General features: G+C 34.1%; 1 protein-coding gene across 1 annotated transcript in view; it reads left to right on the forward strand.

Annotated features, from left to right (window-relative positions):
- LOC148949576 (glycerol-3-phosphate acyltransferase 1, mitochondrial-like) overlaps positions 1-21,746 on the forward strand; it is a 140,662-nt gene that overhangs the window by 56,691 nt on the left and 62,225 nt on the right. The window contains exons 2-3 of the mRNA XM_089093599.1: positions 1,303-1,424; positions 8,296-8,406. Of these exons, the coding sequence (XP_088949725.1) occupies positions 1,323-1,424; positions 8,296-8,406 (213 nt within the window). The 5' untranslated portion in view covers positions 1,303-1,322. The remainder of the gene's footprint in view (positions 1-1,302; positions 1,425-8,295; positions 8,407-21,746) is intronic.

Raw genomic sequence — 21,746 nt, forward strand, 5'->3', positions numbered from 1 at the left:
TTTTAATCGAAACTGCGTAGTTCATTTTAATTCCAACATTTTCACTTTAGAAATCAATAAATGTATAAATAGTCTATCTTCCTCGCCAAAAAAATGGGGGCAAAACTTTTAGATATTGGTGGTGCCTGAAAAATTGAAAATGATCATAGACCATCTATTTGAACTTCAATAATAGAAACCCAGCCACCAAAGATACTATTATTTTGTTCTATTGGTGCATTTTTTTTAAACTCACTATTGCTATAAGAATATACAAAGTATTTGATTAAACTCGGGCTCCGTTCATTCCTACAAAATAAAAAAAAAATTCACTAGCTACAAAAGGAACAAAAATATACTTCACTTCTTTGATCAAAGGAGATTCTTCTTGTTGGTGTTAAGAACAATGGATCGATTTTTTTTAGGCGGCGTTAACTGTGATATAAATTCTACCTCAGCATGGTCTGATTTATTCTTGGATTTGTTACCTAATGTTATCAAATTTTGGATAAAGGTGCATCACATATATTCATATATAATAGTCCCAAAATGCCTTGAGTGAGCATTTCAGCCTTCAAAATTAAAGTTTTTTCTTGAAAATACTTGTGAAGTTAAGCCTTCCCAAAATTACTGAAATTACAAATTTTACAATGAAGTGCTTAGGGACAAAAAGAATCACATAGCCCATCTAGTTAAAACAATTATGTGAATTTTCAGCTGCTTAAAAATTTTTAGTCTAGATTAATCGCAGAACAATATTGGTTTCAAAGCCTTGAACCGGGGTTGATGAAAATTTTATACTCCAAGATGAAAAAATCGTTTCCACACTATTATTTTATTCAAAAAACTTTTTAAACAGAAAGAAAACCTTATAAAAGATAAAGAAACCATCTGGACAACTTGGCTTTTATAAATTTTGTTAAAAGTGACACTAAATATATATTTTTAATAACACACACAGATCGTAGACTATTTAGCTTCTTATCTGTTGTGCAACCATTGACAGTGTAACAACACATTCAATTGTTTAGGCTTGAAGCTAAATTTTAAGTGAGACTCGACACAGCTAAATTGGCTATCTATATAGAAGGTTGCGATCTAATTTTCTGAAGACAGCCTATTACTGTATTTAGTCACTGACATATTTTAATAGACATCAATCACGCCACTTCTCAAATTTCTGTTTTAGATATCATAATATGCCTGCATTCCCTGATGATATAATTCTAGGATTTCGGGTGGATTCATCATGGTCCGTTCTTAAACACTGCTTCCGAACGCAAATCACATAGAAAAATACTTATTTTCGTTTTTTAATTCCAGAGGAGAGTAAGGCACTTTGGATGGAGATGCACAATGATGATTGTATGAAGTACTTTTTGAAGCATAATAAGACACATTTAAATCCTAAGAGAAAACAGAAGGATGGAGAGATCCTTCAACAGGTAAAAACACTAGTTTCAATGGTAAATTGTTCCTTTTTCATGTAATTTAGCTAGAAAGAAAGTGAATACATCATCTGATACATTTTATATTCTCTTTTCAAATATAATAATCACAACTAGAAGTACCAAAAGGTAGCTTATATTTATTACCACACTAAAAAGTGACCATTACTAGAAAATTGTTTAAAAAGCTGTTAGCCTAAAAACATGGGTATAAATTTAGGACCAGTACTGGTCAGGGGCAGATCCTTGATTTTTTTTAGGGGGTGGGGGTGCAAAATAGGTTGATCCAATAAAAAAAAATTTTTTTGGGGGGGGGGAGGAGTGTGCAAAATAGGTTGATCTGATAAACCTGCATTAGGAGCAAGTTTAATTGGTAAAATTCTACTTTAGCTATTTTTGTGCTATTTTGAAAGAGGTTAGGTTAGGAAAATGACACTTTCAGGGATGGGTCTAGAGGCTTAAGTAGCCCTATGTCCGGGGAAGGTATTTTGAAGTACCTACCTCCACTCCTTCTGCTAGAGGGCCCTGACCTTTAACAATCTGTGTGTTATAAAAGTGAAACCTTGCAAAATAGATCTTCTGCTTAAATGAATTACAACAAAATTGGGTAAAGTTTTACAAAATCATATTATTGAGTTAGGAATAAAGAGAATACACCATTTTATGCCTTTTTTTAGACTGATTATGAATAAAATAATCATGTATATCGGAAATTATTTACCGCCCCCCCCTCTAACACCCTAACCTAACCCTTACGGGGAATATATAGGGGGGGGGGGGCTGAAATTCATTTCCGATAGAAATGCTTATTATATTTGAAATCAGCATAAAAAAGGCATCGAATGGTGTATTCACTTTATTCCTAACTCAATAATATGATTTTGTAGAACTTTACCCAAAATTGTTTTCAGCTTCACAATGTTGATCAATCTCAATTTATAAGGCTTTAAAGATATACAAATACATTTCCTAAATTTTGAAAAAAAAACTTTGATATGGCTTAAAATTCTACTCAAATAACAGAAATTGCATTTTTAGAACTAAATCAAGAGAAAAAGAACCTGAAAGCTGAAAATTAAAGTAGGCCTAAATGTTGTTTTGTCAAAATTTCAATATGTATAGACATGTCATGTAGGCAAATTTCAGGACCCTCTAGAGGGAGAAGGAGTCGAGGTAAGTACTTCAAAATGACTTCCCAGGACATGCTTTAGCCTCTAGACCCATCTCTGAGTTTCATTTTCCTAACCTAAACTCTTTCCACGATAGCCAAAAGTAGCTAAAGTAGAATTTTACCATTTAATTAACACAAACTTGAGTTAATTACACTACTTTAGACTATGCTAGGGGGGATACCCCCCCTGGATCCACCACTGGTACTGGTCATAAGGAGCCATGTTAAGGAAACAATTCTTACTTTGGTGAATTTTTTGTTGCTCATATTATTGACTTATGAATAAAGTAAACATACCACTCAATGCCTTTTTTATGCTCTTTCCAAATATAATAATCATTTTTGTTGGAAATGAAGCTTAACCCCTCACCTATAGATACCAATTCAGGGTATATATTTGCACATTAGGGGGATAGAGGGAAAGTTTAAACTTACCTCTCATTTACATCAGAAATAAAATTACCCCACCCCCTAATGTGCAAATAGGCTATATACCCTGAATTGGTATATATAGGGGTGGGTATAAAATTCATTTCTGACAATAATGATTATTATATTTCAAAAGAGCATAAAAAAGGGCATCGAGTGGCATGTTTACTTTATTTATAAGTCAATAATGTGAATAACAAAAAATTTACCCTTACTTCATAATATTCACAATTATCTTAGATAACATATTATCCAAGGGGAGCACCTTTATCCTCACTATTTTCCTTGTTTTTCCAATTTTAAAATCACATTTTTCAATATTTTGTCATTTATCCAAGTTTTGAAAATTGTTTTGAAACAAACCCCCCAGAGCCATCTAGCTGATCTACCCTAACCTAAATTTATGAATATTAGCCTATTTATATCTTTTTGATAGATGGCAGCAATGGTGTTTAACTTCCCTATATAGAATAATTGAAAATAGAAAATGCAATCAAATGTTTATTTTTCACAATTTTGTTAAAAATAATTATACAAAAGTGGAAATAATGATGATAAAGGTGCTCACCCTGGAAAATATGTTAACTAAGATTAATATGAATATTATGAAGTGAAAATTGTTTTCTTAACATGTATCTGTATGACCACTATTGGTCTTAAATTTATACCAAAATATGTTATTTGTTCATAAGTATTATATTTCAAAGGTAATGGTACATAACAATCTAAGTTATAAACGTATGACCACACAAGGTCATATGGAGATATGTTATGAAAACAGTTCTTACTTCATAATATGCAAAATTGTCCTAGTTAACATATTTTCCAGGGGGAGCACCCTTATCCTCACTATTTTTCTTGTTTTTCCATTTTTCAATATTTTCTCTTTTCTCTAACTCTTGAAAATTGTTTATAAAACAAGCACACAAGAGCCATCTAGCTAATCTAACCTAATTTAAATTTATTAATCTTAGCCTATTTGTATCTTTTTGGTAGATGACAGTGCTGGTGTTTAACTTTGATATATAGAATATTTGAAAACAGATAAAGCAGTCAAATTCCTTTATTTTTCAGAATTTTTTTAAAAGTAGCCTAAATTGTACAACAGTGAAAATAGTGAGGACAAAAGTGCCCCTTCTAGAAAATATTTTAACTAGGATTGTTTTACATATTATGAAGTAAGAATTGTTTTCTTATTGTTTCTCCTTATGACCTGGCATGGTCATACATTTATACTTAATCCAATTCCAACAAAACATGAATTTATAAACATTATTTTAAAATGTCAAACATTTCCCTGATGTCTAACTTATATAGGCTAAAAGGGTGCATTTTCTGTGTAATAAACTTAGCAGTAAACTATCAATAAAAAAATAAAGAATATGGTTTTTGGCTTTACAGTGCCTACTGATTGTGCTGATCTTAATTCCATGGCTCTTCAGCCAGAAAGAAATAGAAAACTTAAAGGTTGCTTTCCTTCTATAAAACTGATGGAAAACAAACAGAAGAAGGAATAGAATAATATCAGCATGGCTTATGAACACGGTGAATCAAAATTCATTATGTCAGTGTGGTTTGCAAATTTTAAGTTAATAATGCCCATTTGTGAATGTTTTATTTTTTTAGTTTAATTTTTTTATTAACATGGTAAAAAAAAAAAATATATTTTTGGCACCCTTAAATACAGACACCAGGAAAATGTTTGAGATTTAAGAATAGCTTATTTATATTCAAATATTTATTGAAATAGATTGTATACATTTGGAATGAATCAATGTCTTTTGAATATATTGGTTTAAAGTGTAGGTTTAAAAATTGAATTGTAAGATTTTATCTAATTTTTAACTTCACATCATAGTCTTAAACTATGGCCAAGGTAATGAGTCACATTTTAAGGCCCCATTTAGGGCACAAAATGGAAATTCCCCTGGAAATAATATTTATATTTAAGAAAAGTATAAAGAAGGCATTATGAAATGCATTTGCTTTCTTCCTATTTAAATTTTATAGACAAGTAAAAAATTACAGCATTAATTTCGTTATATTTAGTCTATTAGAGTGATAGATTATAAGTTTTCACAGGACTAATGGAAAACATATTCTTCTTTTAAATTTTATTGCAAAGCCAACTGAAATAAAAGTTAAAAGAAACAAATAATTTTGATCTAATGCAAAAACTCACTGCATGTCCTTTAAAATTTTGGAAAGATAGTTCCATTTGGGTAACTGTGTAGCAGATCTCTCTGGATGGAGGCTAAAACAAGAAGAGAGGCATTTTTAGATTTATTTTTCTGTTCTCTTAATGGTTAAAGTCATATTTACAACAATTCACACCCATCTACTGATGGTCCCATATATAGCTTTAGGATGTTGGCTGTAGCTTATCATTCTAAAAGAAAAATCATAAACAATGAATTTCCTACTTCATAATATGCAGTATGGCCAGTATGTTTACATTAATTAGATTATCATGTTTTCTTCTATTATTCAAATTTTAACTCATCTAAAAGAGTAATTTCTATTAAATATTCAACACCATCACTCAAGTTAAACTGGATCTCTTCAGATACATACATCATAACTCGTTTTACAGCAGACTGAACAATGAAAACAAATATAGTTTATGGCTGTATATAAGACCATCAGGGTGTACAGGGGGTATTGTCAGGATAACAACTATTATGGAGAAAAGAAGAATAAAATAAGGAATATAATGGTACAATTTTTATTTATGTTAGTTTTGTATTTAACCTAGGGCTATGTTTGAGGCTATTAGGGGGAGAGAGAGGGATGAATTGTCACAAACACAACTTTAACCATATGAAAGAACACAAAATTAGAAATATAAAAATGTCCCTCTTTTTTGTTTTAGCATGTCTCTTTCTGGATGTGCTATTCTACATGTTTACCTAATTTTGCAGGTAAGTGCAAAAATTACATGGTAAATACATATTTTTTTTTCTATTAGGTGGATAGCTGACTTTTTTGCAGCTGGATAGAAGGTGAACACATCATCTGTTTATGCTCTTACTAAAGATACTAGGCTTTTGCTTTGAGCCCTTGAAGTGACACCTTGTTCTGCATCCATTTGAAAGGCTTCATGCTAACCCTATCTTGGAAATCGAATATTTAGTGGTTTCCCTCTAGAGGGAAATATATTAAAAACAATTCTTGCCTTATGTTTTGTAATATGACTGGAGGAGAATGGTCTGCTGGGGGAATATCCTTGGAGAAATCTTTCAAAGACTTTTAAATTTACAGATGCAACTGTCATAATCTGTTGGGGAATTTTTGATGCAAGATTCTACAGAGGGATAATTTTTATGGAATTTTATTTCTTTTAAGATGCAGCAACACATGAGAGGCAAGTTAGATAGCAAAACTCCACTCATCTAGAACCTTGCTCTAGAATATTCAGCTATATTATCATTTATTTTTCAAATTTAAAACACTTTTTTTTACAAGTTGTTAAATAATTTGAATGATTTAAAGAATATTAAAATTGCAACTTGGAATGTTACAATGTTAGAAACAACTATCATATTGACATTTTGACTGACCAATTGAGATGCTTCAGACTGGTCTTATTTGGTGTTTCAGAAACTCACAACCCAGGGATAGGAAACATGAAATTAGGTGATATAGAATTTATTTACTCAGGTAGGAACATGGGGTACATGGGCAGGGAGTAGGGCTCATGACAAATAAGGAAGCTGCTAAGTCTTGTTTAGTTTAGGAAGGTATTAATAAAAGGATGCCTGTGGCTCATTTTATGACTAAAAAGTGCAGGGTATCAGTCATAATAGTATATACCCCTGTAGAACTGACTGACGGAGATAGTAGTGACTGAGATGAATTTTACTTACAGCTACAGGAACAAATAGACAGGGTCCCAAGTAAAAATGTGGTATTTTTAATAGGACATTTTAATACCCATGTTGGTAGAAATAAGGGTAGATGCTACCCTAGCCTAGATGAATTTAGTATAGGAAAAGAAAACAATGATGGTTACAGATTGCTGCAATTCTGTAGGTATAACAATCTAGTAATAATCAATCCCATAAGTTAACATGGTATTCACATGATTGTAAGATTATGCTATTGTAAATAAAAGGCTGGTATTGATGTTAAAAGTAAAGATCACCATCTAGTAGCATCTAGGATTAATTTAAAGCTGAAATTTGGGAAGGATAATTACCTTTGAGGAAGCTATGATGCTGGTAGACTCCAGGATGAGAATTTGAGACAAACTTTCCAGGAACAGTTGAATACTAAACTGGAGAGTTTAAAACTTGCAAAATAGAAGATGGATGGACTAATTTTAGGAAAATAGTTTCTGAATTTGCTGATGGTGTCTTATTAAATATAGATAGGAATATTAGTGAAAATGCTTTATGTTTAATAAAGAGGAGGAGGGACTTGTACAAGAATTATTTGAGTAATTGATCATATGAAAATAAGAGGAATCTAAAGAAAGTGGAGAAAGTATTAATATATAAATGAAGGAGGTGTGAAGTGTGATGAAATTGCTGAAGATCTGGTGGCTGTAGCCAGACAGCATAATAGTAAAGTATTGTACTGGCATGTTAATAAATTGAGAGGGAATAGTCAATCTTGACTTGTCCTAGTACAGGACCACAATTAGTGATAAAGAAAGAGTTAACAAGAGAGAGGCAGAACATTTTGAGAATGTGCTAAACCAAGATAGAGTTACATGAGAAGATATAGAAAAGAATGAAAAAGTTTATGACACTTTGGATGTGAATGAAGATTTATGTTCTGATAAAGAATTAGTTGCAGTACTAAAAGGATTAAAAAAGAATAACGCCCCAGGTACTGATAGTATGGTAAATGAGTTTATTAAATATGGTGGTTCTAAGGTTAGAAGTTAATTTCCAATGTACAATAAAATGGCACAATTTTTATCTTCAATTATTTTAACAAATTAAACCACATTAGTTGCCAATCACATTTTCCAGTAGGCAGGAGGGGGAAGGGGGAAGTCGAAAATTTTTCTTTTGGAAGTAGTGTCTGAAACCATCTTAAAGAGTTAGGCCTAACTTTTTCATTTGTCCATCATGGACATCTGTCCATGAAGGATGGGTGAATGTGTACATATTGTAGCCTATATTGGGCTACTATACATTACTTTTTCAGCTGTGCTACTATTTTTAGATGAGGATTCTTTGGATCAATCTCAGGGGTAATCCCTCCTTTCGGTTGTGTATAAATGTATGAATGGTTTTGAATTAGCTCAACTTTTTTTAGTCAAAGTACCTTTCACTGTCACAGTTCAAGATGAAACCAATGGTATATCCAAAGCCACTTCTAAGACCTTACATGGGATTGTGTTGTCAGACCTGTCAAAGTAATGGTAAGGTAAGTATAGTTTATGTATAATTTATTCTTCTTTTCTTCTTTGTTTTCTGGCCATTGAGACTTGTGTGGGGGGGGGGGGGTATGGTGTAAGTAGTTTTTTTTATCTGCATTGTTTCGTTAATAGTAAATGTAATAGAATGTAAAGATGGATTTGTTCAAGGGTACAATAACTTACTAGACTTCTGGACTTGCAGATGGTATGACCCCCATCATATTTTCAGATATTTAACTTCATGTGTATAACATAAACATAAAAACTTATTCTGTGACGTAAAACTAGCTAAGTTAGATTTGTTTCTGTTAAGCAATATTGTCGTTTTTTTAAATTTATGACCATTTTGTTAGTAACCTTAATGTAACCTATCATAAAACAAAGCACAGTTTGACCTAGGCCTTATAATTCCCCCCCCCCCACATGCGTGACTGGTCCTTATTTTAGTTTTGGCAGTAGGCCCACTTCCTAGTATCTATAAAGGTGTGTCCTTCAAAAATATACATGAGTTCAAACCTGCAATTGTGACTTGACTCTCCTTCCAAGAATCTATGGTGCTCCTGTAATTTTGACATCTTGTAGACCTTAATAGTCAACTGACTCAGATGGCTTTTTTTTTATTATTGCTTCAGGCCCCAAAAAAAGAACACAACTACATTATATAAAAAAACTCAAGAGCCACATAAAAACAAAAGTCCTTTGGGTGGCTGTATCTTCTAATCACCTTTTAACATGCAGATTATTAAATAAATAACACAGAAACAAATTAATAATTTTTTCACAAACAAAAAAAGTTAAGAACTTCCTGGTCATAGCCTATCAACCTTGCCTCCTCCCTGCACACTCTCCCAAAAACCCCCTGATTTCAACCACCTTTTTCAATAAAAAAAAAATTCTTTGACTTTCTTTTAAGCAAAATTAAGTTACTGGCTGCTCTAATACTATCTGAGAGACTATTCCACACTGAAAAAGCATTGTTTCTAATAGTGAATCAGACAGTGATCAATCTGTCTCGAATCAGACAGTGATGAGGAAACACCTTGGATAGCTGAGCAGTGATTATTAATAACATAAACAGACTTAACTGACTAGCCAATTCCAACCAAATACCCATGAAATTTTTTTATAACCAGTATCTATCTTAAGCCTGTGATGATTCTGTGTGAGTAATTCAGTGACCTTGACCTAATAGGCGAATAGTTTAAATCATTGATTGTTTGGAATTTTGGATCAATAATTAGGATTCAGTGACCTTGACCTAATAGGTGAATAGCTTAAATCATTGATTGTTTGGAATTTTGGATGAATAACACTATATTTTATAACGAGTACTAATCGCACGACCACAGTTGCCATTAAATAAATGAGAACAAAAATTTCACGAATTGGGTTGAAGATCCTTTCACTTTTCCACTCACTGTTTTTTGTTTTACAAACCTTCTTTCGTCTATGATATAAATTTGCCCCGCATCCACTCTATAATATGTTGAAACCGAAGAATTATTGTCCCGAGTGCTGACTGCTGGTAACCACATATTCTGTCCAATTCGTGTCGGGATGCGGCCGCTGGTACCATGCAGGCTTTAATAAATGTGTCCAAATCGGGCTAAAGGACCACACCGGTGAATGGTTATAACACCGGTGGATGGTTATGCATGGACTGTCATGCAAAAAAAAAAAATTCCCGTGACTCCGAAGTCGCAAGCATCTCAACCCCCACAAAAGCCTAGTGCAAAGAGACCTGTAAGAGGAAGCGGAATCGGCACCTCTTCACCACAAAGTACTAAGAGACCTAAAACCAGCTCCGAGCTATCGAAAGGGACAAAGCAGTCTGCAGTAAGTGTAGACATTCTTAACTATGAATTCGAAACAATTCGTCTAAGTGAGAAAATTAAGACCCTGGAAGCCAGTTTATCGGTAATTGCAAGCAGAAAATCTAGAAATCCAGACAAGGCATTCAACGTTCCTGTCAGAAATGGAGGAAAAGAACAATCAATTTGGAGGTTAAAGACTTTCTTATAGCCCAGCTGAAGAAAGAACTCTTGGTGGCTATCAAAACCCGCCCTTGTGACCCTTCGCCAACTTGCTGGGACCAAGTTACCATGTCAACGCAAACGGACAATGATTTTGCTTTTGCTAACCGAAATTCACCCCCTGATAATGAAGTGCAAAACAGGAAATCTAGCCCAAGCGTAGCCCACGACTGTGTGATCTTAACAGACGAACTGAATCCTGGTGATACGTCATCAGCTAGTGCAAGTGCACCTATTCCGACTCTCACAGAGAAGAGTGACATAAGAACGTACGACGGTAAAACGGACAGTGCCGCTCGTAAATACAACACGCTTTGCCGGTTCTTTGAACGAGGGTTTTGTAGACGGAAGAAATATTGTCGGTTTTTACATATATGCTTAAATTTTAGAACAAAATGTTGCGACAAAAATGTTGCATTGTAGTTTTGACCACGTAGATTTGTGTAGTGTTTTAACTTGTACTCACAGATAATGTGTTTTCGCTCATGTCACTCCTGACTTCCGGAAAATAAGAGGGCGTGCGCCAACGAGCACGCCATTATCGCTCTCTGATGGTCGCGCTTCCTGGTGTCAGTGACAACCTTGCGAATATCAGACAAAAAATTGTTTCGAATCTCTGCCAAGCCTTCAGTCACCAGAATTCATTCCGCAAAGTCCCCCTCCCTGAATACCCTACTTTAGTATCCTTTTTCAGTTTTCCTCCCTATCCCGTACGTACTTCTCCGCTACCTCTTCCCACCATGTACTGGCATAACCATTTTCGAAATTTTCAGATAGCAGGCAGAATGATCCACAAGTAATAGCTCCATGTAGAGTTTCTAAAACTTCAAATAGTGAGACGAACGCTAATATATTTTCTGCTCCTTGGTCACCGTTTCCGTCTCCTAACCGTTTTGCAGCCCTTCATGATGAATCAGATAGCCTAGTTATTGAAATAGAGGAGCCTGAAGTCTCTCTCCCGCCTAAACAGATTTTCCCAAACAGACAAAAGTAAACAAACGTAAAGTTGTTGAAAAGAAGTCCCTCAATCACATTTTCATTTTCCTTCTTTTTTAACTTTCAATGCGGAAAGTCTCAACGTTGATAAAATGAGGGAACTTGAGGGTTATGTTCATGTAACCGGAGCTGATATTGTTACAGTTACATAAGTACATAAACAAAGTCCTGAACATCTTGCAATGCAAGGTTACATACAATTTATTAAACTAAGACATCAGAATCATCCGTTGGCGCCGCGGCTTCTGCAGATTCCCTATATTGATGACGATGATGAAATGATTTGGATTAGGATTCGACCAAAAAAGCTTCCGAGATCCGTAACTGGTATTGTTATTGGAGTGTTTTATTGCTCACCTAGTATGGCATCTTTCCAAAAATTAATTAAAAAAAAAACTTTCCGAAAAATAAGTTTTTAAAATTAAAGTAAAGGCCATTTTAATATTAAGGTCAGCAGATAAAAATACCTGTCAAATTTCAAACAAAAAACGACCAGAAATTACTATTAAAAAATAAATGAAACCCGAAACGAATAAAAATTAAATAAATAATCATATCAAAAACATACAACAAGTAATAATTTAAATTAATAAATAGATATTAAAGCGAGTAATGCTTAGATTGAATGTGAAAATCAAGCTTCAAACGTTTAAAAAAAAATATTTTCGTATTGAAGTATAAATGAAACTTAAAACGAACAGAAATTAAATAAACAATCAATGCAAACATCCCCAGAGTATAACTTACAACGCCTGTCCTTGGGCCCTGGGGGGTTGTGTCGACCCTGGAGTTATAATATCTGATGGTTGAACTATTTTTAACAAAATGGTCACCTCAAATTTTTATCGGATGGGTTTATCCATCTAGGACGGGAGGGCCTAGTTGCCCTCTGATCTTTTTTCACTCTGAGAAAATGAACTACAACTTTTAATTTCCATTCAAATGAACCCTCTGAAGTTTATACGAGCATACCTTCCATAAGAACCATATATGCCCCCAGAACAATACTTACAACTCCTACCCCGGCCCTTGGGGAGGGGATTTGTCAACACAGGAGTTTTTCTTATCTGATCTTTGAACTTTTTTTAACAAAATGACCATACATAAAGGATTTTTTGTTATATGATCTTTGAACTATTTTTAACAAAATGGCTACCTCAAATTTTTTATCAGATGTATTCGGAGAAAAAGGGCTTGGGGTGGTCAATTTCCCTCTGATCACTTTTTACTTTTAAAAGGGGCACTAAAACTCGATTTCCAATCGAATGAGCACCCTTTGAAGTTTATACGACGACCCCTTCTATATGAAGTGCCTCTGGGGAAAAAAATAAATGGAGTGTGGGGGGAGGCTAGCTGCCCTCCAATCACTTTTGACTCTTAAAAAGTGAATTTCCATTTCCAATCAACTGATCCCTCTAGGAATTTTATACGAGCATCCCTTCCATAACAACCATATATGCCCCCAGGGCATAATTTACAACGCCTACCCCCAGGCCCTGGAGGGCTGTGTCGACACTGTATTTTTTGTTATCAGAACTTTGAACTATTTTAACAAATGTCTATTTCAAAATTTGTATCTGATGCATTTAGGGCGTGGAGGAAGGGGGGGGGTTAGTTGCCCTCGGATCTAGTTTGACTCTTAAAAAGTGAACAAGAACTTTCAATTTCAAATCAAATGAGCCCTCTTCGAAGTTTATACGAGCATCCCTTCCAGAAAAACTATATAGCCTATGCCCCTAGAGCATTACTTATAACGCCTGCCTTCGGGCCCTGGCAGGTTCCGTCGACACAGGAATTTTTCTAAGCTGACCTTTTAAGTATTTTAATTGAAATGGCTATTATAAACATGTTATTGGATGGGCTTGGGGGAAAAAGGGTGTGTATGTGTGGGCGGGGGGGTGGAATAGTTGCCCTCGGAAATCTTTTTAGGCTTGAAAAGTTAAATAGAACTTTCAATTTAAAATCAAATGAGCCCTCTCCGAAGTTTGTACGAGCATCCGTTTCATAAGCACCATATACACTCCCAGGACAAGACTTACAACGCCTATCCCCCGGGCTCTGGGGGGCGTTTTTATTATCTAATTTTTGAACAATTTCCAAAACACTGGCTATTTCAAAATTTGTAGCGGATGGGTTTGGGGAAAAAAGAGCTTGGGGGGGGGGGCTAGTTTAACTCTCTGGACTTAAAAAGTGAACTAGAACTTTCAATTTCCAATCAAATGAGCCCTCTATGAAGTTTATACGAGCATCCCTTTCATAAGAACCATACATGCCCGTAGGGCATAACTTAGAACGCCTTCCCCTGTGCTCTGGGCGGTTCTATTGACACTGGATTTTTTCTTATCCGACCTTTGAACTATTTTTAACAAGATGTCTATCTCAAAATTTTCATCAGATGGATTTTCAAAAAGAAGGCGTGAAAGGGGGGGGGGGGCTAGCTACCCTCGGATCTCTTTTGACTATTAAAAAGTTAGCTCGAACTTTCAATATCCAATCAAATGAGTCCTCTCTGACGTTTATACGAGCATCCCTTTCATACGAACAATATATGCCCCAGGGCGCAACTTACAACGCCTGCCTCCGGGCCGTGGGGGTTCTGACGACACCTGTGTTTTTGTTATCTGATTTTCGAGAAATTTTTAACCTAATGCCTATCTCAAAATTTTTTTTGGATGCATTTGGGGAACAAGGGGCGTAGGGGGGGGTAGTTGCCCTACAATCTCTTTTGACTCTAAAAAAATTAACTACACCTTTCAATTTCCAATCAAACGAGACATCTCTAAATTTTTACGAGTATCCTTTCAATAAGAACCATATATTCCCCCAGGGCATAACTTATAACACCTGCCCTCAGACCCTGGGGGCTGTGTTGACCCCTGAGTTTTCGTTATATGGTCTTTAAACTATTTAAAAAACAGCTTTTTCAAAGTTCATATTAGATGGGTTTGAGGAAAAAAGGAGAAAAAGGGTTTGGGGGGAGGGGGGGCTAGTTGCCCTTGAAAATCTTTTGACTCTTAAAAATTGAGCTATAACTTTCAATTTCCAATCAAATGAGCCCCCTCTGAAGTTTCTTACGAGCATCTGTTTCATAAGAACCATATACGCCCCCAGGACAACAATTACAACGCCTATCCCCAGGGCTCTGGTGGGCGTTTTTGTTATCTAATTTTTGACAACACCTTTTTTTATAAGTTTGATTTTGAAATATGGAATTTTTAAAAACTAGTAATTTTTTTGCGATCAAAAACGATTAAAAAATTAGTTAAAAAACTTCCCGAAAAATAGGTTTTTCAAAAAAAAGTAAAAGACATTTTAAACTTAAGCTAAGCAGATATAAATACATTTTAAAATTCAAACTCAAAATGACCAGAAATTACTATTAAAGAATAAATGAAACCCAAAACGAACAGAAACTAAATGAACAATCATAGCAAAAACATACAACAAGTAATAATATAAATGAATAAATAGATCTTAAAGCGAGTAATGCGTAGATTGAATATGAAAATCAAGCTTAAAACGAAAATAAATATTTTTCTATTGAAGTATAAATGAAACTTATAACGAACAGAAATTAAATAAACAATTAATGGAAACAAACATACAATACATATTAATGTTAATCAATAGACAAATTTTAAAACAAACGAAGCGTAACCTGAATAGGTAAATCAATTCAGAAACAAATAAATAGTACCACACCCGAAAGTTCGGGTATCACCTCCTTCTCTCATTGTCATAGTACAAGGCCTACTGCGTCATTGTCACTTTACTGAATAATATATATGATTTGATTAATCTTCGAAAGTAAATACAATATCAAGCTGAATATTTGATGTAAAATGATGTTAATTGTTTAAAGATCCATCAGTTCTAGAATTTATCTCACTATAATTGTATTTTTGTTTTCGTTGCTGTAAGAACTGGAAAAGAACATACTTGTAATATAATTCGTTTTCAGTTGAGCGCCAATGACGCAGTAAGCTTTTGGTTTTTATTTACAGTTAGAAAAGGAGGCAGTATCCAAACACTTGTTTGTAGGGGAACTATATTCGTCTTTAACAACTTTAAAAAGAGCTAATAAATTAAACTGAATATTTGAGGTATAATGATATTGATTGCTGAAAGCTCATCAGTTCAAAATGTTGCTATAATTTTAATGTTAATTTTCATATTAAGTACAAAAGAAAATATTTGTCATAAAATTGGTTTTCAGTAAAGCGCCAATGACACAGTAGGTTTTAGACTTTTACAGTGAGAGAAGAGGTCATACTCAAACTCTTGTTTGTGGTGGTTTTTGTTCGTTTCAAGCTTGATTTTCTTATTTAATTTAAGTTTCACTCGCTTTAAAATTTATTTATTCATTTACGTCAATATCTATTGTATGTTTGCTTGCATTTATTGTTTATTTAATTTCTGTTCGTTTTAAGTTTTATTTATATTTCAATAGGAAACTATTTATTTTCGTTTTAAGCTTGATTTTCATATTCAATCTAGGCATTACTCGCTTTAAGATCTATTTATTCATTCATATTATTACTTGTTGTATGTTTTTGCTATGATTGTTTATTTAATTTCTGTTCGTTTTGGGTTTCATTTATTCTTTAATAGTAATTTCTGGTCGTTTTTAGTTTTAGTTTTAAAATGTATTTGTATCTACTGAGCTTAAGTTTAAAATGGCCTTTACTTTTCTTTGAAAAACTTATTTTTCGGAAAGTTTTTTAAATTAATCTAGTAAAAAGGGGTAATGCTGGGCTGCGGATGCTCAAACCGATGTCGAAACATGGCACCCCTCCAGATCACCTCCTCCGAATATTTACATCTTTTATTCGCCCAATTCTGGAATATGCAGCTCCTGTATGGCATTTTGGACTGACGACTGAGCAAAGTGCCAGGATCGAAAGAGCTCTAATGATAGTATCAAAGCAGGCAGAAATGTCGTATGAAGAGCTGCTGACAAAGCTTAAAATGCAAACTCTGAATAAAAGAAGAGAGAAACTCTGCATGGATTTCGGAAGACAATCTCTGATCCACCCAATCCACAAAACCCTTCCCTCCCTAAATTCACAACAAAACGACTCCCACGCAGGGCTTCAGTGCCTGTTGAGAAACTTCAGCCGGTACGCTGTGCCCATCAGCAGTTAGCGAAAACTTATACTTATTTTTGTAAATAGGTACAACGAAAATCAGGAGGATTGATTGGTGTTTTTTTTTTTTTTTGTTAAATATTCAATTTTTAATGTGACTATATCAAAGAAATTTGGCAGTGCAATGAAGATTTTGGTGTAAATAAAAGTTTATCTATCTGTCTATCCATCTATCTAGTGAAACCCGACCATGTTGAGTGTTGGATTTCATGAGCCAGATGATCAACATTTCTAGTAGCATATTCATCGTAAGCAGAATTCCAGGAAAACAAATTCCAGAAGTTCTCAGGGGACAACTTGTTTAAGCACTGAAATACAAAAATGATACCGTATCTAATAGTGAATACATTTTTATTTCAGTTTCTCTGTCTCAGTTCAGTCTGAAATATCCGACTTTTTTTTTAATTGGAATAATGGATTTAGCATTTTCACTGCAAAAGAGTTAAGAAAAACACCAAAAACAACTGTCCATATCTAGTAATAGCCTACAACATTAGTTATAGAAAAGTAATTTCTATTTTGTATGTTTTGATGAGTCGAATTCTTTCTGAAGTTTGCTCCTTCCAAAATGTACACCTTCTTAAATAGCCATACTACTTTTTTTTTTTTTAAAGAAAACGGTTTTATTAAAAGAAATAAAACACATTAACAGCAAAACCCGAAGTTTGTAAAACTTGTATGCGTAAACATCACCCTTTACAAAACCCTACATACACAATTACTACCAGCCGTCTTTACCCCCCCCCCCCCAAAAAAAAACAACAAAAAAACAAAAACAAAACAATAAATAATAATAAAATAATTAAATGAAAATAAAATGAACAAATAGATTTTTAGTAAATATTCACATTTCAACTGGATATTGAAGACACAAAATTAAAGATCACTCTTCTGTTCTTTTTCCTTGTCGTCCGCCTAAAAAACAAAAAATATCTCAGTCACTTGAAAGAAAATTTGCTCAGCAGGGATTAAAGTTCATACATAGACAAACAGTGTCCTCTCAATTTGCTGCAAAATTCATTTAGCTCAACAATTGTCAAAACAGCCTGATGTAATGCTTCCCACACTCGAGGGCCAACATGTCTTTTGGAAAAAATGGATCGCTTTGTAGTAACCTGAGGTCGCCGAACTAGCGGCAATGGTCTAGTCGGGTAATTATGGAAATTAACACCACTTGTAAGCATTTCCCCAGAACACCCAGGTAATAACGCGCGTGTATATTTAAACATAAAAACAGCATTATAAAAACGGAATAAGCCAGCAATTGGTAATATATTCACTTGATTATATCTATGTCGAAACTTCCTGAGGCAGAATATTTTCACCAAACTGTATTTTGTCAATCCAAGGGTAGTAATTGCTTCTTCTCCCATACATTAAAAAATGGAATTTGGTGTGGTTTAGCTGAAGTCTGTTAATCCTCATCTATTTTTTAATGTTTAACATGACAGTTTGGAGATTCTATATAAGCATTTCCCCCAGTTTTTGCAGCAACAGTTAGATGCATGTCATCAGCAAAATAAGGCAAAATAGTTATTGACGCTCCAGTTTTACTACATTTTAAATCAAAAGGCAGTCTTTTGATAGCATTTCACAGATCATCAATATAAGAAACAGTAGGGCTCCCGAAATATTTTAAACTTACGGTTTAATTTTACCAGCACTGACAAACTGGTGTCGATCTTGAAGAAAAGATTCCAGTAGACGAAGGAACACACCACAAAAACCACAATTCCTCAGTTTCGCAATAAGGATTCCATGGTCCACTACATCAAAGGCTTTCATGTTGTCCAGAGAATCGTTCAAAAAAAATTGTGAGAAAAAGAACAGCTTGATCTTTCAACATTGCTTTTTGGAATCCGAAGTGAGTTCTACTAAAATGCTTTTTATTCTCAAGAAAATCAACCAAATTTTTCAAATAATCCAAATAATCAAATTTTCAAAAACTCTAGATAAAACTGGCAGCAATGAAATAGGCTTACAATCTTTAGGCGAATTTTTTTCTCCGCCCTTAAAAAGCGGGACCACTCTAGCAATCTTCATAAAACAGGGAAAAACACATTATTTTAGGCACAGATTAAAAAAAAAAAAACAAAAAAAAAAAAACAGGTCGCATATTTCCGAGAAAACGTACTTAAGTACACACAATGAAAGGAAGTCAGCATTCTCATATTCCACAATGTGGTACGGAATTCACTAGCAGTCACTTGTTTCAGATATGCAGATACATCACTTATCTTGGGTAAAACTGGTGGTATGTTCCGTTCTCAGAAAATGTTGTCGTGGATTTTGCTATCCGTTTACCAACAGTCAAAAAATGGTCACATATATGATCTACAACCGAAGCATCAGTATTGAAATTTTCGGGTAAAATTGAACTCTTGGAAGGGCTCAAAACAGACTGAATTACTCTCCATGTTTGCCTGGGATTACCTGCACTTTTTTAAAACATATTTCTATAATAATCAATTCTCGCTTTTTATAATAGGTTGTTGAGTTCACAATTATATTTCTTATATCTCACCTTTGCCTCAGGAGACTACAGAATGTTTTTAAAGCAGTCTTCTATTTGACTGCCTTCATTAATCCTCTAGTAACCCAGTGTTTTCTAGGGGTAACATGATAAGCCGGCTTTTGAATAACTACAACTTTCTTTTAGCAATTTAATTATTTCTGAATACCACAATGAAAACTTTTCATTCACTTGCAGATAACTACTTTCTAAAAAATCAAATTGAGTGCTCTTTAATTTTCTTCTAAATATGCTAAGAGCATCAACATCCATTTTCAATGCCGAAATTTGTGCCGATATATTCATAGCTGTAGAAACACCAAGCTCTAATAACAAAAAGAACACCAAATTGATCAGAAACATCATTCAAAATAACATCCGCAAAATCATACTTCATGTTAACAAATATATTATCCAAAAGTGGTTCCGAGCGCAAAGTCACTCGACTAGGTATATTAACTGTCGGTCTTAAACCGTAACCCAACATAACATTTAAAAAATCTCGGACTCGCGGGATAACATTAGCTGAAAATAGATCAAGATTAAAGTTTCCACAAACAAAGTATGATCGATTGGACCTGACAACTTATCCATTTGCTGCTCCAGTAAATCAGTAAATTCCTGTACATTTCCAGACGGAGGTCGATGAACAACACCCACAAAGAAAAATTTTCCTGCCTTACGCAGTTCAACCACCATCGATCACAATCCGTACTCCAAACAATAATGTTATTTTCCGTAGATAAATATTCCACTGACATCATTCTTGCCAACAACGAAGACGTCATTTCACGGTGATATTTTGCCACATTGGATGCAATAAGCATTTGCGTTTTTAATGAAATTACTTCTTCAGTTACTGCATTGTAATTTTTTTCAACTTGAGCAACATTCGATTGTAAGATAGCTTGAGTATTTTCCACCGAAATCACTCAATTTTCTAGATTAGCTAGTCTCGTGTCAATTGATTTTAGTGTATTTGAGACTCCGTTACGTTTTTAAGAATTTCGAGAAATCGCCAGCTAATGACTGGATCGAAGCACAATTTATTGATTTTTGCATTGAAGATGAATGACCAGATTTGTCATGCGAAACCGATCCAAATTGGTCCTCTGTTTTACGTTTACGCTTGCTCCTCGTCATGACGAACCAGTAAAACAAATTAGAATATTCTTACCGGAAAAAGCACTTCTTATTTATCCACGTAAGTAACGACCTGCAGTTCGCTAAGCCGTTAAGGCACGGCTAACAACCCAAATCGCCAACAAGAACTAAAAACTTCGCTTGAAACCCTCAGCTAATAATTGACTTCTGTTTATGCGTAATCATTAATTAGCTGTCTCCTTACATAAAAAGATTTTTTTTTGCATTCACAGAACAAAACTCCTTCCACTTTGCTATTTCAATTCATTTTATTTCATATCAACTTAGATAAACAGCACTAGCCAAAAATTGTTACTCCGCTGATAGCCGATACATAACTGAACTATCACTGAACTGCGTTTTACATCGATTTCCATGGGGTCCTCTCCTGAAGTAGTTAGATATTCTTAGTATTTTACATTGTGTAGTTTATTGAAAGTTAAAATTGCGTTCCCAAGAGCTAGCCTGAAGAGTACACAACGCTGACAAGAGAAGGAATTAAAAGTTTCTTTCCAAGAAAGAGACCCGATGCCATCTGGAATTGCCCAAACAAAATCATCAAGTTAATTATAAAAACCCAGCTACAAATTCTAGTTGTATTTATTTTGTTTATACCTTTCTTTACATTGTATGGAAAATAAAGGAGCACTTTTGGGAAAAGGCATGAGTTGCTATATTTGTGTACAATATTTTTTAAGCTAAGTAGATTCTTGATGCTAACCTAGTCTTGACTAGTTTAGAATCAAGCAACTGAGTTTAAGAACAAAAAACAATTTAACACTTCGGAGGAAATTCAGGTTGAATATAAAGAAACTTAGACCTCTAATTGACGTGCACATTTTAATAAAACAATGGGCAATACTTTGAGAAAAAATCCAGGTTGAATATAAAAAAGCCGAGACCTTTAGTTGCTACATACATTTTGATAAATCAAATTCAGTTTATACTTTATCTGAACATTTCTTGTTCAGTTGAATAATGCTGCGTTCTCATTGATGTTAGTAGCTTTTAATTCTTTTAAATCTATGTTAAATTACTAAATATACTCTTACAAAAAAATGGAAGATTACAAGGAAATTTGTTGAAAAGGCATTGTGGTCTTCATCATTATTATATATTCTATTATATTCAAATTCCGGTTCATTTTAGTTTGCTATTCAGGATGTCATTTTCTGCTGTAGCAGACACCTATCAAGTAAAAATTAATCTTACTGTACACTTTAAGGATGATGTTTTCCCTGGAAGGGGGGGGGGGGTCGAAAAACAAAATATATTTGTAGGCCATAATAGTTAATCTCTGGTCCTTTAGGCTGATCCCGGTCAGGAGGGGGGCATGACTATCACCACTCGTGAGTGTGTGTAGGTATAATGTAGTAGGCTGTTTAATTTATAAAATAGTCTTAAAACTAGGATGTATTTTTTACTGTCTTCATGGTAGAATTCACCTTCTATAAATCGTATTTTTGGAAGGGGTATTTTTTAATGCATTTTTTCTAAGCAGCTTGCAGTTTATCACT

The sequence above is a fragment of the Artemia sp. Qi Xiang Cuo genome, chromosome 8 (assembly GCF_049724085.1).
Source record: "Artemia sp. Qi Xiang Cuo chromosome 8, ASM4972408v1, whole genome shotgun sequence".
NCBI lineage: Eukaryota > Metazoa > Arthropoda > Branchiopoda > Anostraca > Artemiidae > Artemia > Artemia sp. Qi Xiang Cuo.